The 27,219-nt window shown below is 38.4% G+C and overlaps 1 protein-coding gene across 2 annotated transcripts in view; it reads right to left on the bottom strand.

Moving 5' to 3' along the window:
- Positions 1-27,219, bottom strand: part of ctnnbip1 (catenin, beta interacting protein 1) — a 38,596-nt gene that overhangs the window by 6,318 nt on the left and 5,059 nt on the right. For both annotated transcript variants that reach the window (XM_053483357.1, XM_053483356.1), the window contains exons 2-3: positions 16,575-16,692; positions 16,330-16,420 (exon numbers count right to left, since the gene is read on the bottom strand). In XM_053483357.1, the coding sequence (XP_053339332.1) occupies positions 16,330-16,420; positions 16,575-16,670 (187 nt within the window). In that variant the 5' untranslated portion in view covers positions 16,671-16,692. The remainder of the gene's footprint in view (positions 1-16,329; positions 16,421-16,574; positions 16,693-27,219) is intronic.

The raw sequence follows: 27,219 nt of genomic DNA on the forward strand, positions 1-27,219 counted from the left end.
CACACAAACTCACACACTCTTGCACCATCGCTCACACACACACTCACACACTCTTGCACCATCGCTCACACACACACACACACTCACACACTCTTGCACCATCGCTCACACACACACACTCACACACTCTTGCACCATCGCTCACACACACACACTCACACACTCTTGCACCATCGCTCACAAACACACTCACACACTCTTGCACCATCGCTCACACACACACTCACACACTCTTGCACCATCGCTCACACACACACACACACACACACTCACGCACCATCGCTCACACACACACTCACACACTCTTGCACCATCACACACACACACTTACACACTCACAGTCTTGCACCATCACACACACACACACACACACACTCTTGCACCATCACACACACAAACTTACACCGCCCCTGTGAGTTATGGACACTGTCCTTTAACCTGCTGCCTGCGTCACTGTACGGCACCAACAAGTAAAGGCAGGCCAGAACATTAAGATTAAAACATCACACATTAGGTCATGAGAACTGTTACGATGGCACTGAGTATAAAAGTTTGCACATCGTTCACTTTACAGAGAAATCGCACCAGTAAGACTTTAATAGTCTCATAAACATTTACAGTTCATTTATCACCATCACAAGTATAACAAAAGGTCGAGCAGCGTATATATTAGCGCCCAAATCTGAAAATCTTCCATTCTTTCTGAACGTGATATAAATATTTCAATAATCTTTTACCTTTATACCTGCCTCCAGGCTTTTTTCATATCCTCAACAGCTTTTACAGCCTTTCGGATCTAATATCCGGCCTTTATGCAGCCTGCTTCCCTTCACCTCCCTCTTGACGTTCCAACCCATTCTTTCTGACGGATCTCTTTATCTCTGCAGCATGCTTACTTTTCTTTCTGATTCGAATTGGTGTCATTTTAGCAGATGGAATTATAAAAGTTTGGTAGACAAATGATAAAACATCTGTACATCTTCCAGATTTCCTTGAAATTGAGTTATATGAATGGGTACTCATGTTAATGATTTCTCCTATGTAAGCAACATCCGTTGCAACAACTGAATTTGATCATTTATAGATTAATCGCATACCATTACTTTTTTCCTAATTAAGACACTACACCTCTTTTCCTTCATGGTATTAACAAATTAATTAAAATAATGTATTTAAACTCGTCTTTAAAATTGTAGTAACTGGTATCAATTACACAATCTGAAGCTGATTAATAGAGGTTCTCATTAGGAAGTCTCCTCATTTGTAAACATAATAAGAAGTAGTGCTGTCAATCTAGTTAAAATCACAGTCATGTTACGGTGACTTAGTGGTCAGCACTGTCGCCTCACACCTCCAGATCCTGGGTTCGATTCACGAGTCAGGTCTGTGTACATGAAGTTTGCATGTCCTCCCACGCTTGGTGAGCTGGGTAGTATGGGGTGGGGCAGTCCACCAACGGTAGGGCTCGAACCCGGATTCCTAGAGCCTTAGCTACCAGTGCCACAACTTCCACAGCTTGCATTTAATATGTGTGTGTAAAAATAGTTCCCCTTGAAGGTAGTTTGAGCCTTTTAGAATGTAACTTGCTGGTGTGCTCAGCACACATGGTGTGTTCTCAGTCATCTTTTATGCGTGTTAAACAGGCCTCATCACACACAGATGGGTAACTGCGCTGCAATTATGGGAAGCTAGTAGGGTCAAAAAAATTGTAATGCATTGAAATTTTTCACATGCTTCACTGCGTTAATATTGACGGCACAAATATTTTATTAATATATCTATATATTGTCCATAAAATAAAAGAATATTTTTGATTTTAATAATAGGCAAAAATATGACTGTCGTTCTAAACCCTAATTTTTTTTTCATAGCATTTATATAAATGATGATGCCGCCGTTGCTCCAGTCAAGGGTTTGCAACAGCGGATCATCTGATCCACATACAAGTTGGCACGGGTTTTATACCAGATGCCCTTCCTGACGCAACCCTCACATTTTATCCTGGATTAGAACCACTGAGCCACCAATGCCCAAAAGTATGTTCATATCAAAAAATAAATTAAAGCCAGGCTTTCTGTTGCCCTACATCTATAGTTCAAGATCTTCCTAACTCCATCATAGATCATGCTGAAGTGTTCCTCCTCATTCTATTTCAGGACATCAATCAGACCTTACAAACATGTGACAGAATTTTCCCATTATTAGGATTTTAGGCTTTGCATGTACATGATAATTTAATTTGAAGATAATGTGAAGATATCTAATAATATCTTCAAAATCTAATAATAGTATTGGTGTGGACAGGAAAAACAGTGTTTCTGGCTTGCAAGAGGTCACATTGCATGCGCTTTATCTTTTGTGTTTGACGTCAGAGCATGACGTACTCAGAACCTTTTTTTCAGGTTTTTGACTGGCCAACATGCTTTTAGTGTTGAGGTTATATCAGAGTCTGCAAATTTGGCATGCTTGGACAGCGTGTTCGTGTTGACATTGAGATTTTTCCTTGAGAATAAAAACGTCACATCTGCATATAGACTAGGCCCTAGTTGAACCCGTAATTCCTGTAAGCTCTTCATTTTGTAACCTTTATATAGCTACAGTACATTGTCAGAAAGAAAGAAAGAGAAAAAAAAAAGGCCTGATGATGCATATCCACCAACAGAATTTGTCCAAGATGATGCATCACTGTATAACTTTTTGGATAGGTCCATCCATCAGCAAACATATAAAGAGTTTATGCACATACTTCTACAACACAAGGGCACAATTTACACTTTATTCCGCAATGAGCACACATTTTCGAAACTAAAAACACTCACAGTGAAATGCATCTCCCTGAATAAATTACTAGAACATCATTTCAGCTTGTTCCAAAGCCTCTTCTGATCAAAACATGAAAAAAAATATCTCACTTGTAAATTCAGTCAGGTATCAGCCCAGACTTATAGAGGTGAACGCTAACCGATTCAAATCCCATATTGCAGATTCAGTTGAGGCTCGAAAGAACGAACCCAGACTGGCAGCTCAACAGGATTTGTAGTTCCAGCTGTTCCAAGATACATACAATTTCAGCACAAATTTCAAACACCTCTTGAGCCCCTGAATATTATTCTTGACAAATGTGCATGTCTAAAGGTTAAGAAAGAGAAGTGAACGCTCATAAATTGAGATTTCCACCAAAGCTGTTTGCTGAAGCTGATATGTCTTCGTCAGCAGCTCAATAAAGAGACTGAGCTCTGTGTCAAGTCTGAAAAAGCTGACCCAAAACTTTCTCTGTACTCATAATAAAAGTGGTGCTGCGCAAAAAAAAAAAAAAAAAAAAAGATGAATATTGGCCAAAGAACTAAGAAGAAAAACGTGACCATGCTCATGTTACCTCAATGAATGTAAAAACCCATAATGCTTTCTAATTAGGTCAGGCAGGGACTTGTGAATGCACAGTATGAACAAAATATGCCCTTTGTGAATAAATGTCTACAGGTAATTGGTCTAGTGTTGATAATTTTAACATGAAGTAGGTGGTTGTAATCTTGGGCAAAGCTTGAATATGCTGTGGTCCTAATTAGACTTCTGTACCTTTGTATCTGCAAGCGTGTGCAGCCAGGAGCATGTGGAGTAGCAAAATAATGGATGTTCTAACATCATACAAGATAATAATTTGTGTTAAAGTTATCTAGAAATGGAAAATGCGTATCAATTTCAACTTCCATTTCCTTCCCAGTTAGCTCACCTGCCAAAAAGGTGAAAACGACAACAAGAATGATGACACTCGGCATAAATGGCTGTACTTTAAATAACCACGCATTTCTAAAAAATCTGCATTAATGTTCATTCCGAGGCATTTGCCACAAAGAAAAAAGCATCACTGCCAAAAAAGTCATTCTTATTTTCCACATTTAAGGTAACTGGTTACTTAATCTCCCCATGTGTGCCCACATCACCCTACTGTTGCTTTTCCTCCACTGACTTCCTGTAAGATGACATCAGATTTTAAACTCAGGCGCTTGCTTGTTTACAAAGCCAAGCAGTTACCTGTAGGCTTTTACAAAACTTCACGGTGTACCATATTCATGGCTTGACTTGACTCACCATTTCCTACAAGAAAGACATTCATTCATCGAGACTCTCAGGGCATCAAGAACTTTTCCAGGCTGTCCGAACTGCTGAGTCACTGTCTGGCTTCAAATCATGACTGCAGACTTAACTATTCACTACGCACTTAAATTAGGTGTTATATAATTTTTTTTAAGTAATTATAAAAATTTGTAAAAAATCTTGACTGGTTATTGTTCCTGCGCACGTCTCTAACAGGGTTTAACTTGATGGTATTCTTAGACCCTGACCTACTTGCACTAGCATGAAGCGATATTCCTGATGGAGACGTTTGCCAAATTGCACAAAAGTAAATGAAAATATCTGAGCGCTTGGTGCACAATAAAGCTATGTTTTAATTTCTAGTGTTGCTCTAATGCTCTTTTTTTATATTTGTTTTAAACTGACCAAATTACATTGTTGGAAACCACCATTGGGAGATAAATACACACACACACACACAAAAAAAAACATGACATTTATATTCATTCATCGGTATGTCATGCAAATATAGCTGGTCACTAAAAAGAGGCTTAAGTACGTTTCTTTCTTTCGTTTTCTCAAGATATTTAATAAAACTTAAATTGGATGTCTCTTTTATTTTTAAAGGGACTGCAAAGTGGTGACAAGTTATCCATAATTTTTTAACGATCAGGTCCACTTTCCACTTTTCTATGTTCATGGGAACGGCTGCACTGGTCCCCGAGCCACCTCTGACAGGATTGCAATTAACGGACATATGACCGCCTTTAAATTGCACCTTTAAAATTTTTTACTGCGGCTAAAAGCCACATGACCATATTGTGCTTGAAGTCTTCTGTAAATGTCAGTTTTGCACCTTCGTTCAACAAAAAAAAAAAATTCATCGTAAGTCCTGGTTTGACTTGAATGCCCCTTGTAAATATTGTACTCAACACCAAAAATGACATGCATGTTGATTTTTCAATCTTGGAGCCAGAATGTAAGTAAATAAAATGTCATAAAAAAAAAGAAGTAACTAACCAAGTTGATGTCTCTATTAGTCTAGATATGTTTATAACATTGATCGTTACTTGACAAGCTCTGACAGACTTTATAGAAACAAAGCTTTGATCTGAAAATCTCACTCCTGTTTTGCAGCTAGACAAATTACAGCCACCTTTTAAGTTGTGCTTCTGAGACAGTACCGGTCTCTATTTCCCTGCACTTCTATTTAAAAAAGAAAAAAGCAGGAAGACTGGTAACACTGGCTGGTTTGATGGATCTAATTATGTGCAAAGATAAAAGTAGGCCACGATGTATCAAACACACAAGCGCCCATCGGACTGTGGACGTGTGCACGCATGTTCGAGGTGGTGGGGGTGGAGAAATGGCACAGTTACTGCTTGGCACAGGACGATAGGATTGGCTGCCTGTGTGGCCCACATCACAGGCAATCATTAGGACGTCTCTTTGTATGACCTAAGCCTAATAAGCAGAAACGCAGACAGAGGAAGGTCCTTTCAAGTCTGCTCGGCTTGCCTTTCATCCCTCCCATCCATTCAGATCAGACAGAGATCGCTTATAAGGTATGACAGGGCTTGGTTCATCAGCCAGAATCATCTTTGCTTAAGACCTTCATTAAATCTCTTAAATGTAACTTCAAAAGAAACAGCACCCCATAAAAAGAAGGAAGAATTGGTGTGTGCCAGTTTTCGATGTTGCACTGCAGTGGCTGAGCTGCAGTACTGGAAGATTTAGCATGCTTCGCACGTAGGAGGCGCACTTTCACAGTGTTGTTGCAGTTTATTAAATTTTTTGGGTGTCAAGAAACACATCAAAATATGTACAAGATCAGTTATGAGTAAATGGTGGTCAACAGTTGGACATTGGTAAAAAGACACTTCTGGTCGGAACTGGCCTACAAAAATATTTGCACGCAGCTTTAATAAACGAGTAATAAACAAGTGCAGGTTATATGTTTAGATATGCACAATAGGACCAAAAGTATGTAAATAATTGAAGACCTATTTACACCAATATGCACTTACTGAACATCTGATTCCAAATCATACCAGGCAGCTTTAACAGCCTCCACACTTTTGGGGCTTTCCATTAAATTCTGGAGTGTGCCTATGGGGGATTTGGGCTCATTCATCCACAAGAACATTAATGATCTCAAGCACACAGTCTGTATTCCAAGTGATCCCAAAGGTGTTCATTAGGGTTGAGGTCAGGGCTCTTGAGTTCCCCCACTCGAACATTGGCAAGCCACGTCTTCATGAAGCCTCCTTTGTGTAATGGGGCACTGTTATGCTTGAACATGATTGGCCCTCTTGGTTCCAGTGAAATCCAGGAAAACCTTTATGCTACAGTATATGAATACACCCTTACAATTTGGTATTTCCAACCTCGTGGCAGCAGTGTGGTAAAGATCCACATGTGGAAGCATGCAGGTGTCCACATACTTTTGGCCAAATAGTATACAGTTTCATACACTTGAAACTAGAACTAGAGTAACGGTCTTAACCCAGCTCATTTCTGGGTTAATTTCATTTCATTGCTCTCAAAAAGCCAGACTTTATTGAATTCTGAAAAATCTCTTCGTCTTATTTGACTATAATTGTTTGTCTATCATTTTTAGTCCAGTTCCTTTACCTGAGCAGTTTTAGAGAAATGTTTGGTTTTTTTAAACCACAGTGATCCATCAATCATTCAATCATAATATATATATATATAAACCAGTGTTTAAATATGGAGAGGGGAAATGAGGTTGCTGTTGAGGTCCTTACATAAGCAACCAATTTTTAAATAGTATCTCAAGGTATTTTGCAGCCTGTTACAGTAAAACATTTGTTTCCATTTCTTTCATTTAATTTTTAATTATAAAATTTAAATACACAGAAATGAAGTGTGACTACACGATATTGTATGAAATAATGTGATTTAATGCGGATGCTCAATGCAAAGTGTTTGACATGCTCTCAACTCATGAGTATTATACCTTTCCCTTTATACAACTGTTTATAGTTGCCAGTACATGTACTGTGTATGAAGGCAAATAAGATAAATAGCCATCATGGAGCCTCCATACTGAAGATAAAACCATTTATTTGTGGATGTCAAAAGTGAATTTGCTTACAAAGCATGAATTATGTCACATCATTAAAACGATCATCTAAATTTATTTAAAAAAATGTAAATGTCTGTCCTTCTACGGCATACAATGATTCTTATTCCACTATATTTTAACCCCAATACTGATCCACTGGTAATGTACGAGGCAACAACTTGGCTCTATTTTTAATCCTTTAATTCACAGGTTATGTCACAGGTAACACCAATCTCTTATTCATGTGTGTGTGAATCGCACCTTAAAGTGAATCTTGGTGTCATGAGACCTCCACTAGAAGCTCGGTCTGGTTGGTTCTGTGATTATAAAATCTGTTTGCGTCCCCACCCCCTTCACCTTGAAGTTTAAACGCCTTTATATAAGGGAGTAAAGGCTTTTAGACAGTTCAGATTACTATGCAGCTGAAAAAAAATCAATATTTACTGCAGACCGTAGTGAAACACACACTACTAGCTAAACAGAGCCTGAAGCCAGCTAAAATGCTCACAATAAAAGAAAAGGAGAATTCAAGGACAAACTGTATCCCTAGCGTCTTGGGATCTGAAAGATGCCTGGAAGCACGGAAAGTCGAAGCTCAGATATAAGAGACTATGTTTTCGGAATATAATTAGATTTGACCTCGGTATGCGCAATGAGATTCACAATTTTTTTTTTTTACCACTAAGCTTAAGCATGCACTGTCATTTCCTTCTGTAAATTAGCGTGAAGAAGGAAAAAACACTGAGTATTATGTTTACAGCAACACATGCTTCGCTCATTTATTCAGTTAATTTAAGTCATTGCGACTCAAGGACCTGACATTTTCAACAAGCTAGGTGAAAGAACAGGTGCATTTAAAAAAAAATCTATAATGAAACACACAAATAAACGTTTGTTTTGCATCATCGTGAAACATACAGTTCACCGAATCCTAAGGAGCTGTGTTACATCCTACTTGTCTTCCTAGGACTTGCTTATTAGCACCCGAGTGACACGGGGAAACGTGATTAATTGCGGCTCAAAAATTAGTGACTTCAAAAATAAAAAAGGTGGGGAAAATGCAAGACTGACAAAATAGTTGTCAAGACATGCATAAAAAAGGAAACGGTAGAAAATCAACAACAAGTCCAGCAACGATAAATGAGAATTGTATCAGTTTGATCTTCCTGCATCATCATGGTTGATTAACAGAGCTCGCTATTTCGTAAGGACGTGATGAAAGGTCAGACACACACATACACATATACGCACACACAAACACAGGGGTGTGAAGGGGATGCGAATAAAGCTGTGCGTGCATTGGCCTAGCTTAGCTTGTCCATGCCTCTTCCTCTAAAACCCGTCGAGTCACAGACACAGCAGCGAGCGCAGCACGAACGTCAGGGCCCTGCAGAGCCGTTGCCTAGCAACAGCTCCGGATTGGATTGCATCACCACCTGGCAGGTTGCAAACGCCTATGAGCAAACAGCTGCTACCTGCTCCATCTATCTGCTCTTTCATTCTCTATCTGCCACCTCTCAATATATCTATTATGAGAAAGTCATTCTATCCATCAGCTTTGTCTGTTTTATCTATTTTGCCGCCGTCCACCTCTAGCATCAAGTAGCTATTAATATACCATATTTCTCTTTATTCACCTTTATTCTCCACACAGTCACCGAACCCGGTTTTTCAATATAATTTACTATCCTTCCCGTATACTACAAGATATTTACAGTGACTATCTTTTCCCATAACTCCTAATATTTATTCCCACAGACACTTTCGCTACAACCGGTCCTTTAAATTCAGGTCTAATCACTACAACACATCACTCGTGACCAGACAGGAGTAAGAAGCGCAGGGCATTGCTATGGTAGCTGATAGCATCGGAATAGAAAGCGTAGCACTGCCAGAATAAGATATTTCAGGAAGCATGCTGGAGGGAGGCGAGGAGTGATAAATCATGCTCAGGGAGTACGCAGAGCTGACAGACAATCACGTACACTCGCACGCAGACGGACCACTGTGTTAATATTTAAACATGGTCAAATCAGCCAAAAAGTGACTCACGAACAAGATCTCGGCACGCCGAGTTCTACTGAAGGGTGCAAATCTTTATCTGTGTTTTCATTGAAGCCGGAACAGTGAATCACTTAATCTAAAGCTGCCAATCATTACATTAGCCACGCACAAGGATTACATTTCTTGTCGTGGGATATGAGGAGTAAGTGAACAATCATTGCAGGAGCTGCTTTTTCAATGAAAGGAAAGGGCAAAAAAAGGACAACATTGCAGCCAAACTTCAAATCTGGCAAGAATCCAGATTCAATAATCAATCAATCATGACATATTCTATCGGACAACAACCTATTGGAAATCTATATTCCTCGATCTCCTTGTTTTTGTGAATAGCCTGAACAAATGGAATTTAAATTCGTATAGCTACAGCAAGCCTGTATATTCAATTTGTTATCGTCATTCTGTTTTTTTTTTGTCATTTTCTGGGAACCATGACTCACCGGTTTAGCTATGAAAAGTCCCAAGGCCTCCTATTGTGTCCCAGCATTGTTATTAAAAGACAGAGAATTTAGGATTATTTTGTCTGTCAGGATTATAAAGACTAACAATGACAAGTGACAGGAGTATTTAGACTGGGTAGACGGTCTAGTCTAGCACAATGATTCTAAGACACAATGCATGTGTCCTTTATTTCTGACAGTGCAGTGCTATGAGGTATTGTATTGATAACCACCATTTGATAGAACAGCACGGGTCATGCTGAAAGAGCAGCCACATCGATTTTACACTCGATAAAGCATTGTATATATGTATTACACCCTTTAAATACGTGTGTAGCTGAGTGTTTAATGTCGGACGGCAGAGCATGACGCGGCTCTCACACCATGTGCCCGTAATTAACACTCCAGCTTGCCTCCAGTCCTAATGAGACCGGCTTCTCTCCCGCAGTCACGCGGCTCCACGGAACCCGGTCTGCTGGGAGCCCCGCCTCCTGTACCGTCGCCATGGAAACCCCTGCTCTCCGTCGTTCTTTCCATGAGCCCTAGCAGCCTCGCTAAGCTAACACACTCATTCCAGAGCCTTTGTGCTTTTCTTTTCGCATAGAGCAGGAGAGCCCCTCGACCAGAGAGCCACGCCCATGCCTCGTTTCAAGCTCTGTCTCACGGCTAAATGGGACACGCCTGAAGAAAACGAATCGAGAGTTTTTTTGAAAAACTGCAGGAAATGCATGCAATAGGCTGACCAGCAATGCAAGCATTCAATCCAGCTTGTCCCAAGGCTTAGTAATGATGCTGGGTGCAGCTTCAGAACTTCATATATTTTTTACATGGTTCAAAAGACCCACACTCTAACCCATCATCCTCCTGTTCTAATCTTTAAAAGGCTGAAATATTAATTTTTTTTAAAAATGCAGTGCATCAATTTATAACTAATATGCGCTAAATAGGTAATTTAATATGCTAAAAATATATTTTATTAACCCATATATTTATAAACAAGCAAATCCGACAGCTTCTGGGATGCTGTTTTCCAGCCAACCTGGGAAACTGTTTTCAGAAACAGTCTGACAGCTTTCTAGATAAGTAGGTGCCTAATTTCACACTTATCGCCTTCTGAAAAGACAAAATTGTCCGATACAAAAGAGTGAAAGCGGGGGAATGTTGAAATCCTAATTTCCGTCTTGTGCGCGCACACACACACACACACAAAAAAAAAACCTCTTTCATAACTGTTAGTTCACATAAGAGAACAATAGCTGAACAGAACTGAAAGAGGCGTCCCAAGTGGATTGTCTCTGGAGCCCTGGCCTGTTCTGTTCTCTCACACACACACACACACACACACACACACACACGTTTTACTTTGTGATACAGAAATGGTCTTTGAGTCTGTACAGAGCTCTCATTAACCACAGAGACTGGAAATCCACGAGGTGGCAAAATCATCATTATTCATTACTGAAAATAATTTAACACCCATTGAAGACTTCAAAACATGGCAGAAGCAACCAAGCACTAAAAGATACTGAAATACTGCAGCGCTCTCATTTCTCCATTTCTAAACACGTCAGAGCAACGCATATCACAAACTGTCAAAATGTAAACATTCTTTTTCTGCAGTGCCATAAAAAGGACAAATAAATCTGTACACCAAGGATAAAACCATGTTAAACCTTGTTGTGTAGTCACACCCTAAAATCAATGCAAAGAGGGTCAGCGTTCTAAACGAGGACTCAGCACATCCACGCTCACCTTCACAATCCTCCGCCATTTTAAGCACTGCTTTTACTCAAAAGGACGTAACCATTATTCCTGACCCTGTACCGGGCATAGTGTCTGTCAGCTCTGTGCATTTTATGACTAGCAAATGTGTTAGCAATCTGTAAAAATCAGTAAACACAAAATAATCAACTGAATGTTGTAAAAAGACGATATTTATTCCCTTTCTTGTGTGTCAGAGTAAACACTCATTATTAAAAAATTTTATCCAAGATAGTGTGCATTTTATAGCATCTTTAGACATTATGTTAAAAGCTAAACCTCCCTGATTATTTCTAAAACTCTTGTGTATTATGGACATAACCTAGTACTAGTAGTAATATTCAACATCGATGTTCTTTCTTAAAAATGCATACCATCAAAGCTCATATTCCATGCACACTTCTATCCACGTTACTAACTATTGTGCATTATTTATGAACAACTTTGCCTGAAAAATCCCTTTTGGGGTTTAACCTGTTTACTTGGCTGTGAGTGAGTTACAGGGCATACTCTTGTTGCATGGCGCCCCCTGGTGCTAAAAAGGAGAAATTACCTAGTGTATGTACAGTAGTGGCCAAAAGTTTTGAGAATTACATAAATAATGGAAATTGGAAAAGTTGCTGCTTAAGTTTTTTAAAATAGCAATTTGCATATTCTCCAGAATGTTATGAAGAGTGATCAGATGAATTGCATAGTCCTTCTTTGCCATGAAAATTAACTTAATCCCAGAAAAACCTTTCCACTGCATTTCACTGCTGTCATTAAAGGACCTGCTGAGATCATTTCAGTAATCGTCTTGTTAACTCAGGTGATAATGTTGACGAGCACAAGGCTGGATATCATTTTGTAAGGCTGATTGGGTTAGAATGGCAGACTTGACATGTTAAAAGGAGGGTGATGCTTGAAATCATTGTTCTTTCATTGTTAACCATGATGACCTGCAAAGAAACGCATGCAGCCATCATTGCGTTGCATAAAAATGGCTTCACAGGCAAGGATATTGTGGCTACCAAGATTGCACCTAAATCAACAATTTATAGGATCATCAAGAACTTCAAGAAAAGAGGTTGCTTCTCATCCAAAGGAGTGGGCTCACTCACAATTTTGCACAAAAACACAGCCATAAATAAAGAATTGTACCAAAACACCTTCCAACAGCAACTTCTTCCAACAGTTTGGTGAAGAACAATGCATTTTCCAGCACGAAGCACCGTGCCATAAGGCAAAAGTGATAACTAAGTGGCTCGAGGACCAAAACGTTAAAATTTTGGGTCCATGGTCTGGAAACTCCCCAGATCCTAATCCCATTGAGAACTTGTGGTCAATCCTCAAAAGGCGGGTCGACAAACAAAAACCCACTAATTCTGACAAACTCCAAAAAGTGATTATGAAAGAATGAATTGCTATCGGTCAGGATTTGGCCCAGCAGTTGATTGAGAGCATGCCCAGGTCCTGCAGAGAATTGCAGAGGTCCTGAAAAAGAAGGGCCAACACTACAAATACTGACTCTCTGCATAAATGTCATGTAATTGTCGATAAAAGCCTTTGAAACGTATGAAGTGCTTGTAATTATATTTCAGTACATCACAGAAACAACTGAAACAAAGATCTAAAAGCAGTTTAGCAGCAAACTTTGTAAAAACTAATATTTGTGTCATTCTAAAAACTTTTGGTCACGACTGTATATACAAAGTCAGCTTAAAAAAAATAAAAAAATAATAAAAACCTGTATACACACTTCAGAAAAAGAAAAACTTGTATAAATATTTTAAATACTAAATTTATTGCAACATCATTAGATTAACACAACCTACTTGATATAATATATTTTAAGTGTATATTTCTTTTAACTTTGAAGATTATGTCTTACAGCTAATGAAAACCCTACATTCAGTATCTCAGAAAAATAGAATAATACTTCAAAACCAAAAAGATTTTTAAAAACACAGAGATGTTGGACTACTGACAGCACTCAATACTTGGCCGGGGCTCCCTTTGCATGAATTACTGCAGCAATGCGGCATGGCATGAAGGCGATCAGTCTGTGGCACTGCTGAGGTGTTATGGAATCTCAGGTTGCTCTGATAGCAGCCTTCAGGATTGTCGAGTTTGGTCTATCACATCTTCATCTTTAGGTTGGGCGAGTTTGCTGGCCAATCAAGCACAGGGATACTATCGTACTTAAACCAAATATTAGTACTTTTGGAAGTGTGGGCAGGTGCCAAGTCCTGCTGGAAAATAAAATCAGCATCTCCATAAAGGTGGACAGCAGAGGGAAGCATGAAGCGCTCAAAAACCTCCAGGTAGGCGACTGTGCTGACCATGGACCTTATAAAACACAGTCGACCAACACCAGCAGATGACATGGCTCCCCAAACCACCACTGACTGTGCAAACTTCAAACTGGACCTTAAGTAACTTGGATAACTTGTGCCTCTCCTCTCTTCCTTTGGAACCTTGATTTCCAAATTAAATACAAAATTTACTTTTATTTAAAAAGAGGACTTTGGCCCACTGAGTAACAGTCCAGGTTAGACGCCCAGGTTAGACGTCTCTGACGTTGTCTCTGAAACAAGAGTGGCTTGACACAACGGATACGATGGTTGTAGCCCATGTCCTGGATATGTCCGTGCATAGTGGCTCCTGAAGCACTGACTCCAGCTTCAGTCCACTCCTTGTGAATCTCCTCCTAATTTTTAAAAGGGCTTCGTTTAACAATCCTATCATGGCTGTAGTTATCCCTGTTACTTGTGCAACTTTTTCTACCACATTTTTTCCTTTCATTCCTTCCGCATGATTGTGTAGCCTACTTATCCCGACTGAGAGACCATTTAACGGCTCAGGAAACATTAACAGGTGTTTTGAGTTAATTAGCCGATTAGAGGGACACAATTAGTCTCTGATATTGAACTTTTTCACAATATTCAAATTTTCTGAAATACTGAAATTTGGGTTTTCATTAGCTGTAACCCATAATCATCAAAATGAAAATACATCCATCTATATAATATACGAGTTTCACTTTTTGAATTGAAATGAACTGAATTACTGAAATAAAACAACATTAATCATATTTTTATTTACCAAGATGCACCTGTGCGCATGCGCACACACACACAGAATTGTTGTATAAATATCTGCATTTAAGCTCATGTGTGTGAAAATGTGTTTAAAAGTGTTTAAGTGCTTTTCAATCACGGTCATTTAGGATTTCTTTTTTTTTTTCTAGACAGATTTCTTACACAAAGTGGTCGGTTCACTGCTATCAGTTCAGCTCCAGGTGTTAAGTTCTTAACCCAATCCCAGTCATTTTAGCAATCTCTGTGTGACGTAGGCCCATAAAATCGACCCTTCTGAAACACAGTAACATCTTTGCTATTACCACGGAATATGTCTTCCATCGTGGTTGATTGATAAATAAGAAGCTACTTACTGCATCAGTGAGGGTTAAAAGAACTGTTGCCTACTGAAACAGATTAATCACTGCAGTAATTATTCAATCAAAAGCTCTCAAGTGGCCAGGCACCGTTTGCATAAACAAGAAGTTGCACAGTGTGCGCTCCAAACGATCTAAATGGAATAACAACGTGTCGGTTAACAAACTAGGATATAGTGATGGTTTTTGTTAGAAGACATTTACCAAAGGAGTGGTGCCGCATCACACCCCCGGTGTGCATCATCTTCATATAACAGCACAGCCGGTCATGTATTATCCCTTTCATAACAACAGCTCGACACTGCTGGCTGAGAGGCACAATCACAGATTTATATTAATAAGCTTGTTTCTACAGTAACAGCTTATTCACAGGGACTTGCATGGGGGATGGTCTGGATAAAGAGATTTTAGTTAGTGTGTAATTGTATAATTACTGATATTTTTGAGTTTTTCGTTGGGTAATGTTTATAATTTTTGTAAGGAGCCTCCAGTGTTAGGGCTGTACATTTTCAAAACAGAAGAAGCATTGAAGTTTTCTAGCGATTTGTGCTACATCAGCTTTTCTGTGTGATTGGACCAGACGGGCTCATCTTACTGTAACGAGCACTGTTGATTGTTAAACCTTTCCTAATAATGTTCCAATACCGGCTCTTAAGAATCCCAATCCCCATGTAAGCATAAATTTTCCAACTGATGGTTGACTTTTAAACCGTTTCTTTTCTTGATTCTCTTTCACCTTCCTTGGAGTATCAGTCCAACTTTTGTTTGCAAATACTCAAACCCCTCGGTTTATGCTCTTTCATGAGTTGTTTCGGCAGCAGATACAACCTCAGACCACAAATAAAATAAAAAATAATAAATAAATCCCAGTTGGGATTTTTCCTTGCACCGCAGTTACAAATGAACCGATGTAACACGTTTACACCTGGGCTGGGCAGGCAGCAACCTTGAACAAAAAGTGCTGATAAGAACGCACAACCATCAAAAGTTGCTAAAAGTATATGATACTCTGTACAACTGAGTACAGTCGGTGGATGATTTAAAAACTGTACAATAAGGTCATTTAGTGAAATACTATGTTAGTTATTAAGGAGGAATAAACTAATCCTATGTACTGTGCATGCTGATCATATGTAGAAATATTCTAAAAACGAATGAATGAAAATACATCATATTAGTGCAGACAGGTGGAAAATCTAAGAAACTGTAGCATTAAAGCGTTATAGTAGTAATAATTGGACTATTATGCATTTTTTCAGTAGCAAGGCTGTCTTTAATTCAATTATTATTCCCTAACTAAGCAAACAAAAATACTGACGAAAGAGACTACACAAAATTAATGCAGAATTCATGATGCAAATACATATCGCAGTCTGACAGTAAAAACCTTTTACTTAAACAGTTTTTCGCTGACACATTCACGCAGTATTGGAGTAACAGAGGCTAGATAATGGGCAGTGAATGCTTACCCTGGTCTATATTGTGCTGCGGCAGCTGGCTCATCTGACTGTGCACCACGCCTGCATAGTTCCGAAGGAACGCTTCCTCGCTCGGCGTCAGCTGCAAGAGTGGACACACAGCCAAGTGAGCAACGTGCCATGGAGATGCTTAACGTTCTTTGTGGGTATGAAGTTCTCGCAGCAAGGAAAATGAGTCAGTTTAGTAACTAACCATGTCTCAGAATTTTCTAATCTGTTTTCAAGTCCATACTTACATTTGATCCCATCTTTTTCAACATGAGGAGCACTCGCACCTTCTGCTGAATGTACATCTCCTCAGGAGACTTGCCAGGGGCCTCCTCCCGGTTCATCCCCCCTGGTCCTGAAGCACCACTGAAATTACAAGAAGGGGGAAAAAACACGAGGTGTAAATAGTCAGGGAACAGCACAGTGCAGAAGGCTTGAGCCGATGCTCATTGTATACATTTTAAATTAGGAACAATTTTTTTTACTGCGACAGGCTGCAAAGTGCATAAAGATACAATTTAAAAACTGGTTGTTTATGTAACAACCTCGGCAGCAACCTCATTTTCCCACTCGTCTGTTCCAACCACTCAGCATCACTAGTATACTAATCACAGGCTAAACCACGGCCATCATCTGCACCCGGTTTTTACTGGTTCATACCTTAAGTTAGAAGTTGTTTTTTTTTATGGTTAAATGATTCATAGGTCACTTACGAAACAAAAACATTCCTCTGAAACTAGTCAAGTACAGGGACTGGACTGAAAATGAGAGACAAAAAAAAAAGTCCTTGAGGAAGAGTTCTCCAGGCTTCCTAAAGTCAAGTCAAGTCAAGTCAAGTCAAGTAGTCTTTAGGACTTAAGACTACATAAAAAAAATAAAGCACAGCACAAGTACAGGATGTTGCAACACAATTTTTCAATCTTTCCTGACAAGATATTATTTGCGTGGTGGGTCTAAATTAAATATATAGTCGAGGTGCAGATAAGTTACTACTTGCTTTACTAGATTGTACAGTAGATAAGTTATATTAACATCATTGCAACAAGCAGGGTAGGAATGAATTGCACTATGAGGTGCACTGGTATGGAAGATAGCAAAATAAGTAGCAGCTCATGTATAGTATAGCAAGACATCCTGTGCAGTCCACTAGATTGAACAAAATGCTCCAGGATCATAGAAGACATGACATTTGGTTAAGTTTAATGCCTACAGATTGTAAACAAACTGTCGGCTTTAACCCAAACAAACTTGTTAATCACTTAAATCTTACACAACCATGGAGCAACCCAAATTGCCCTTGTCTATATTTGACACAGGTTTCTTTGAACTCTCTGCCTCGCCTGCTCGCCCCCTCCCCCCACTCTCTTTCTCCACCTACCAGACTCACTTATTCACTAATGGGCCTAGTTCTACAGCCAGACTCCCTGCGCAGCGCTTTTAACGGCATAGAAGCGAGGAAGGAAAGCAAATTACAGGAAAAAGGATTGCGTCCGACGGGTGATGTATGTGAACGCCTTAGATGCCCTTGTCGGATTTTATTCCCAACATCTGACAAAGCGAAGCAGAGAAACACACTTTTTATTTACTACCACAACGACCAAAGAAAAGCCTCCAGTTGTGACCTTGATAAATTATTTCCATACAAAAGCACGGGAGTAGCAATTCTTTTCTGGATTAGCAACAAAGACAAAAACTGACAGCGGTAACATATGACTTTTGCATCTGTACTAATGCATTCTGAAAGCAAGTATGATGTAGAGTTACGTTTGTGGAAAGATGTTGAAATGCTAGACTTTTCGTGACATACGGCATGTCACACGTCCTGTCCTGAATGACAGTAAAATGCGTCTCCTGATAACATACATCATGCTTGATTTGCTCCTCAGGGCACAAGATAATGTTTACTTTAAAAAGAAAAAGAATAATTACTTTTGCTCATAAATAGGACAGCGATACAATTTCCCCAGAAAGAAAAACATCTCATCTGCAAGCTCTGTATCCAAAAGTCACCAAAGGGCACGGCGTCAAAGGGACTGCATCACATTATAAAAATCTGCTCTCATCTCTGGCATTTTACAGGCAGGAGTGGGGGATGATGAATGCTGGCACAGAGAGTGAGCGCGAAAGAGAGATGAAAGACAGAGAGGGACCGATGTGTCATCTCTGCACCGCTGAGACACTGGGTACACCTTCAGGGGGAGACAGCTCTTCAGAGCCTTTCTCTCTCCCTCCCTCTCTCCCTCCCTCCTTTCCTCCTGTTCATTTGATCATGTCTGGGCTCAGCGCAAGACACGGGCTTGACAGCTCGGAGAGACGACAGAGTCTGTGTGCAGAAATCACAATGAGGACACGATGCGGTTTCCCAGCAAAGCCTTTCCCCCCCCCGCTATTGGTCATCCATAAGTCTTTTTTTTTTATAAAAACAAATTCTCGGGGCATTAGGAAATTAATTTATAAAGTTTACAAGGAGCTAGGGCTAAAAGTACTTCCTGTAAGAGCTAGACCGCTAATTCCATTTCATTCCATCAAGGGTATGTATGAACGACTTCCTGACTGACTTTTCATTTAGAGCAGGAATATATTTAACGTGCGTCTGAGTTGAAAACCAGAATGCATGAACTAAATGATAAAGGATTCCAAGTGTGACCCAATGCAACTCCCTGGCCAAAAAAAGGGGTACCAGCTGGATTTAAATAAGCAAAATAAGCAAGAGCTTTGCTTTAGATAATTACTGCAGTGATTAATATGGTTCAGCTAACAACAGGTTTTTTTAAACCTAACTGATGCAGTGAGCAGCTTCTTATTTCTTAAGCAACCATGTCAGGAGGCATATCCAGTCGTCATGGCAACGATGTTACTCTGTTTCAGAATAGTCAAATGTCCTCAATCAGGAAAACAATACATTTAATTAAGAAGATTGCTGAAACTACTAAAATTGGGTTAACTTTCAGATGCATTAACAAACTCGGAAAGGTTAGTGGAAGGAACGCTTAGTGAAATCATCGTTAAAAAAAATAAAAATAAAAAACGTAAAACTCATGGCTACGTTAAATTGTGAAGAGAACTTAAAATACTGGGACTAAACTGTTGTGTAGCCTTAAAAAACATTTATTTATTTATATTTTGAGGCTCATCAAGAAAAAAAAAATGCTTCAGTGACGGGTGCATCAGGGTAGAAAGAGAGGTGGAGGAAGTGATGCACCATCATGCCTACCATACAAGCCTGTGTTAGGGGTGCTTCGATCACCAATTAGTAATCACAGATGTGTGAGTGGGGGGGGATTATAGGGATCTGCCATTTAATGTATTCAATTTACTATATAGTATTGTTTATTTATTGACTATTTATAACAGTACAAAAATAACTATTCAAGACAGCAGAACACAAATATGATTAACATCTGGGAAAGTAGCATAAATTTAAAACTTTTACTTATTGCAAGGACATACTGTATATAACAGTGTAATGTTCCATTCGCAAATTTTCTCATGCAGATTATAAAAAAACTGAAACAGCCTATGCTTCTATTCCTTATATATAACTTGTATATCGTTTTTAAATAAATAAACGCACACTTCTATCAATTTCATCAATCATGGCTATTCATTATTAAGCAGTGAGGGTAAATTTTATTTTTAAGAGGATGCAGAATGTGTGCAGCTGTGCTGAATAGTTGCTCAGTCAGCCCACATGCATGAAGCGGTAAGGTAAACCCCGGCTGCCTCAGCCAGAACTGGGAACTGCTATTTCTCTCTGCATTAATATTTTTGTGACACTGGTTTTAATCTTTTGCTCTCTGGTTTCTCCGAACCACGTGACGCCAGCCAACCGCATTTTTTCAAACTGCATGCTGCGGCGTAGCGCACTTGGAGGACAGCTATCCGCTCCTTCCGCGTGCGTGAGCTCACAGAGCAGTGATTAAAGTACCTCTCATCCCTCCCCTCTGAGAGAGCTCGACCAATCAGCTCTCTCCAGACCTCCGGCTGCGAGAGGTTACAGCATAACCCAGCGATCTCCGGATGATAGGGCGAGCACTTTACCACTGCGCCACTCAGAGGCCCTGTTTGAGCTACAAGTGGTGGAGTAAGGGTCGAAGATTTAGCTGTTTTAGCTGATAAGTTTTCAAACATCAAATTATTCACGCTGCATTGTTTGTAAGTGGTAAATAATTTTTGGTGTCAGGTTATGAACAGTATCGGAAAAAACAAAGAATTATTTAAATGAATTACTGTATACAAGCTTAATACCCCTACATCACCTATGTGGTTTGACTCACGGTGAGATGCGGAGTTAGGCACTCTAACGCTCTCTAATCGTGAGGCGCCACGATTGCCCGCCGGCGTTCCGCGAAGTTCTGTAAGGACCGCAAGCTTCCACAAGGACTGTCCAAAAAATTTTTACATGTTTAAAAAATTTTACATATTTAATTTTTCGCACGGAAAGATAGAAACGTACTCAGCGCCAAAAACTTGCGGTGAATCATGATGAACCGTACTTATGGCCACCGTGCAAAACCGCGTAGGTGAGATAGGGGTATAAGTAACATACAAACACATTCAACACTCAAAATAGTTAGTTGTCTAGATTATTGCTAGCAAAGCACAAACCTTAGAGCATTAAGTTTCACACATCATCTGATGAGCACGCTGGGGTAAAAAAATATGTATTACATAAACATGTTAATCTAACATTTCCAACCTTAAAAAAAAATCATATCTCTGAAGTGATATCAGACTTTAGTGATGTGCTGCCGAGTCATCTTGTGAATCTTTTGTAAACCTTGTCATGCAGTGTTCAAAAACAGCGCAGGCTGTAGGAAGTGTTATCAGGTTAAAAAGGCCGTGTACTTCCATCCATTTGATTTAGAACTTTAACAGCATTCATACATTTTTTTTAATTAAAGAAAATAAATAAATAAATAAATAAATAAATAAATGTACAATCTGGATTAGAACCTGGTAAAAACTGTGTTATAACATTCATAAAAAATTTCCTGAATTAATGCAGAGAACTGCCAGCACGAGTTAAAGCTAGACTTTAGGACACGCACCGATCTGAACGGGGATGAATACGCGTACTATTTCAGCCTTGGATCAAACTGGATTGATTGTTCATTTTAAGATAGCAAATATCACTTAATTTGCTGCTGTTGTTTTTTAAAGTTGGTGTTAAAATGAGAGCGAAACCAATAAATTATAAATAAATAAATAAATAAATAAATAAATTTTACTACACACATTTCTCTTTTTGTTATAATTAATAGTAGTTAATGATAACTGAGGATATACAGGATCATAAACAGGATCATTATGCCATATACTCATATCATTTTGATTCATACACATTCACATTACATATAAACTTAATTCTTTTGATTGTGTAAAGCTGCTTTGTGACAATGTAAATTTACATTGTTAAAAGCGCTATACAAATAAAATTTAATTGAACTTACAGTTCATTTATACAATTCATACTTTTTACATTTTTCTACTTTGGACAAACAGTCATGTAAGCATTTCACTGCATATTATACCGTGTATGGGGCGAATAAACATTTGAATTTTAATTCGAGGGTCTAAATAGGAACGGATCTGTACAATCCTTATTTAAGTGTCTGGTAATAAAATAAAATAAAATAATGGCTGACGTTAAACTTCCTTCATCTAAATGAAGGTAAAACCTTCCATTCAGCCTCCCTGCCTTTACTAGCACTATCGGCACTTACCATGGTTCCTTTTTCTACCAATAAAACAGCAGTTTGTAGGGAAACTGGTGAGTAATATTTGAAAGTAACCGTATTTTTGAGAAACAGACAAAAAAACAAACGAAAAACTTTCAACTCTTTCTGTCCTTTTGAGATTTTGAAAAGACTATACATGCATTTCTCGGTTAGATTACTGTAATGATTTATACATTGGTCTCCCACAACCATCCCTGAAGTTGGTTTAAAATGCTGCTTCTCGTCTTTGGCTAATACATCCAAGCAGGAATATAGATAAAAGATATAACCCCTTTTTTGGCATCGCTACACTGTCTTCTAGTTGATTTTAAAGTTCTTACGCTTGTCTCTAAAACTTAAAATGACGTGTCTCTCAAAATTTCTGGGTGATTTATAGCAGCTCTTTAACACGTTCACTTACATCGTCCCATCAGATTCTTTTATATCTACTAAGTACAAGTACAGAGGTGATCAAGCTTTTACTGTGGTTGCTCCAAGGCTGGGAAATAATTTGCCTTTTAATATATACGATTTCGATTTTTTTTTTCTAGACTGGCACTTGTTTGCGAATAGTACCTTACTGAAAAACAACAGTTAGTTGTTATTTTAAGACACAGAGGTCAGCCTTTCTGTAATAGTTCTTGCAAGAACAGTATTGTCAAGTGCATTTGCAAAATCCGTCGAGCACCATAATGAAACTGGCTCGCATGAAGGCCATCACAGGAGGACGAGACCAAAACCTACCTCTGCCGCAGACGAGAAGATCATTTAGAGTTATCAGCCTGAAAAATGACCAATTAACAGCACCTCAGATTAGAGGCGTTATGAAGTCTTTACAGAGCAGAAGTAGGAGATACATCTCACAATTAACTGTTCAAAGGAGATTAATGCATTTTTTGGACGCCTTCAGCATTCCTTTACAATGTAGAAAGAAATAAAAATCAGGAACGATAATGGAGTTAGAAAGTGACCCCAAACTTTTGAACAATAGTATTATATATATATATATATATATATATATATATATGTACACACACACATGATTATTTTATTATTTTTTTTCTATTTTAGATACACTGGAAAAATAACATAAAAAATTGTAATTCCTTTAACAAAGGAAATGAGTTGTAAAATTTGGGAATTTTGTTTTCCCCCCTCTCAATTAACAGGACTAGATTTTATATTTTTATTTTTTTTTATTATTATTTACAATTGCTGTCAAGAAAAAAAACAAAAAAGAAATGTCTCTCTATATATTAGTATTTTCAATTGTTGTGATATTAAAATTAAACTCATCTGCTCGCAACTCATTACCAATCCTACTATATACTTTTTTTAAATTTTTTTTATTTATTTATATATTTGAAAAACTATTAACATATGCTAAAACGTTGTAAAAAAAAATAAAATGTATTCTGCAACACCACCCAAAAAGTAAAATCTTCTGATCTTAACAGGAACGTGATTAAAAATCACTTCAAATGCACAGCTTAAGAAAACCCCTGTGCGCAGCATGAGCAGAAATCCTGCTACAGACTAATCCTTACCGATCTTAGGCTCTGAAGCTCAGGAATAAGAAATCCATTAGCCGACGGATGATGAACTTGATAACTTAAAAGCAGCAAATTGAGCACGGGACGAAGGTAATCCCTCAGTCGTGGTGCTGCATGTGTTGTTATGATTATGAACTGCACGCTCCGAGCAGTCTGAACTGTCGGATGATCTCCGGTAGTAGGGAAATATCTGTTTATTGTGATTAATATCTTAAAGTTGGCCTGCTTTTTTTTTTTCTGGAACAAAGGTGATATAAAAAGAAATGCACCAGTGAAAGAGGGCTTTAGCAAAAAAGATAAAATGTCTAAACCAGAATGTCACTAGCATCATAGAGATTTATTACTTTCAGCTGATAATAAAGACTGAGTTTCTGAAATAAATCATCTTTGTCTTGAATCCTATTCGGATTAAATTACTAGATCACGGTACCGATTACGGTTTCTCTGTGCTAAAGACAACGATTTAAATAACCAGTGGAGAAGCCAGTTTTTCGTGGGTTGGATTTCATACAAGCCCAAAGTTGCATCATACAGACATGTGATCATGCTCCATCCACAGCGCTGTGTCCATGCAGTACGAGAAGTACTTTTCCCCCCTTTCCAGGCAAGCCAGGTTTCCAACTGCAGCTGAAAATTTTAAATTCACTTTTTTTTTGTGACTTAAGAGGGTTTTATATATCGAGGGTCATAGTTACATGTGCAACAAGACTAAATGCAACTAGTAAAAGCAGTCACATGATCATATTTTCCCTCCAATATAAAATTTGCATCTAGACAGGATTAACATCGTCAAGTTTTGTAGGAAACAGCACAAATTTCTGCCTATATTTTTTCTTAGAAACGGATAAAAGAAAAACACTGACACAGCTGAGCACGTGCAAAATAGGAAACCCCGCCAAAACCCCATGATAATCTAATGGCATCTGTACAGAGTCTTACACAACACAGGGTTAAAGAGAAAGTGCTGAACTCAGTCGAATGAGACGTCCTAGAGTTAAATCTGGACACGTTCGTATTTTCGGATGCTAATGAAATCAACTGAACTTGGCAATCTTGTCAAGTGATTATTAAAAGTACATCTGTTACACCGAGTGAACCCTGGTCGTACTCATTTACTGCGCTGTAGCACTGAGTATCCAGTCCGTGCAATGTGATAAGGTCTTGCATGTGGCAGGGTCACAAAGGTCACCTCTTCGTACAGCCAAAGCATTTAGTGCCGTCAGCATGACTGTTTATGCTAAGCCCTAAAAGACGACTCCGGTGGTTTTCAACCTAACCACTGTCCCCTGTCCACAGATAAGAGTTTTATTTTACAAGAATGTTATGTCAGTATTATTGCCTTATATAACGCTTTTTTCTTTGATTCTCATTGGTTGTTCTTGCCTTGTGTGAGGCCGTTCATGCTATAAAATATCGCTTCGCTAAACAACTTGTATAGCACGAGTGGTCACTACATGGTGCAAAACTGAGCTTAGCTCAGTTAAGCTGAGTTTTCTGTCGTATTAGGCCTGGAGCTGATCCCAGGGAACTCGGGGCACAAGCTACACCCTAGACGGGGTGCCAATCCATCACAGGGCACAAGCACACATACTTACACACACGCTCTCACAAATAAAATCATATATCAAATGATTAAAACTTTTAATAACGATTTGTGTTGTGTGTACATAAATGCGGAGAAATATTGCGATTCTTTTTGGTGTCAATTCTTGTATTGCCAAACTGACTTTTTTTATTTTTATTAATTCATTTTTTATTTTTTTTATTAATTTTAGCGAATAAATACATCTCTGGGGTAAAAAAAACTGCAATTTACTCCAAAAAACTTCTGAAATGTCATTAAAAGAAAGATGGATGGTCACACACCATTAAGCATCGCTGAACTTTCGCAAGAAGAGTGGTATAAAAGTTATTCAACAGCAATATGAAAAACTTGTGAAGAGCATGCCAGAACGCATGAATCAGCACCTACTTAGGCATCACATCTTCTCCTATTCCTGTATCTGGTGATTCCCATAAATAATAGTCGCAGTTAGACACATTTCAACTATTGGACATCGAATCAGCCTGCAATAATATGGAGAAGCAATTTTTTTTTTTTTTTTTTTTTTTTTAATAAGTTTATAAGCTGAACAACTCTGACCTGACGTAACACGAGAATTGAATAATAGGGAAAAAGTTACGGGATGGAAATAAAGGTCACATATCTCGAAAAGCTAATCATGTGCTCGCATTAAATCTGTCAGCAGCTAAACCAAGTCACTTCTCTTGCAGCAGCTGGGAAGGCCACACCCTCCTACACACACCAGCAGCGGAGACATGGAGTAGGAGATTTTATTATCTGTAACTGATGTGCTGTGAAAATCTCTTTTGAGCCAGAAAACCAGATTCTGCTGACTGTTTTATTTTAAAAACCAGGAACAAAAGCGCTTCATTTAAAAAGAATCCATCAGGAATGAAGTACACTTGATTTAATACCAGTGTTAGATATCGGTTATGCACAGGATTGAGTTTCAATTCATCAAATACAGGGAAGTATGTTAACATTGTCTCCTGGCAAAAACTCTGTCACATATGCTACAAAAGCAATTTGTATATATTTTGTACATTTGTAATATTTAAACAATCTCAGCATCGACCTCATTTTCCCTTATGTCTGTTCCAACCATTTAGCATTCAGCATCAGCAGTATACTAATCAGCGGCCTGATCATCTGTCATCATCTGCACCTGTTTCTCACTGGTTCATGCCTTAAGTTAAATGATTTTTGCGTTCAAATTATTTATAGGTCACTGTGTGGCTTAACAAACAAAACAAAAATTCCTCTGAAACTGGTCAGGTACAGGGATGGAGAAGGTCCTTCAGGAAGCCTGGAGAACTATTTCTCAAGAATACATTAAACTTATAAGAAGGTCTGGCTCTTTGGAAGGAACATTTAAAGAAATAAAAAAAAAAGAGGAAATGCATTTACTTAAGACATTTCATTTAAGACACTTCATAGAGTGATCTTAAACATTGAATGAGATATAAACCTAATTAAAATGTTCCAAGTTTACTAACTAATTAACAGAAGTTTCAATATTGTACATTATTCTAAAATTACTCTTTTGCAAACATATTAAAACTACGAAGAATGTTTATACCCCATGTCTATACCCTATGACAGCTGACAAAGCTTTACATTTTTAAAATGCATTGATTTAAAAAGAAAAAAAAAACACTACATAGAAAACAAGAAATTTTGCCAAAAAACTAAATAATTCTGAGATTATTCTCTCACTGATACAACTGAAGAGGGTAAATTCTTTACATTTTGTTTTTATTATCATTTATTAAATCTGTCGCGATTTTTGAACGTTGTGTCTAAAGGGAAAATCCAAATCGTGATACAAAGCAAAAACCAACTGTTAGAAGCTTCAGCTGAACTGCTGTCCGTTTGAAAAAGGGTTTTACTGTAATCTGCTTCTTTGTATGTACAGTATGAAAAACAATGGTTGCAGTATCCAGCCGTAATGATGATGAAGCATGTAGTGAAAGTACTTCCGAGAAGTAGGTCACGAGTCGTCAGCAGTATGCGTGAAGTATGGGAAACGTGACCCTGTACAGGGATTTACCAAATG

Source organism: Clarias gariepinus, chromosome 22, assembly GCF_024256425.1.
Source record: "Clarias gariepinus isolate MV-2021 ecotype Netherlands chromosome 22, CGAR_prim_01v2, whole genome shotgun sequence".
Classification (NCBI taxonomy): domain Eukaryota; kingdom Metazoa; phylum Chordata; class Actinopteri; order Siluriformes; family Clariidae; genus Clarias; species Clarias gariepinus.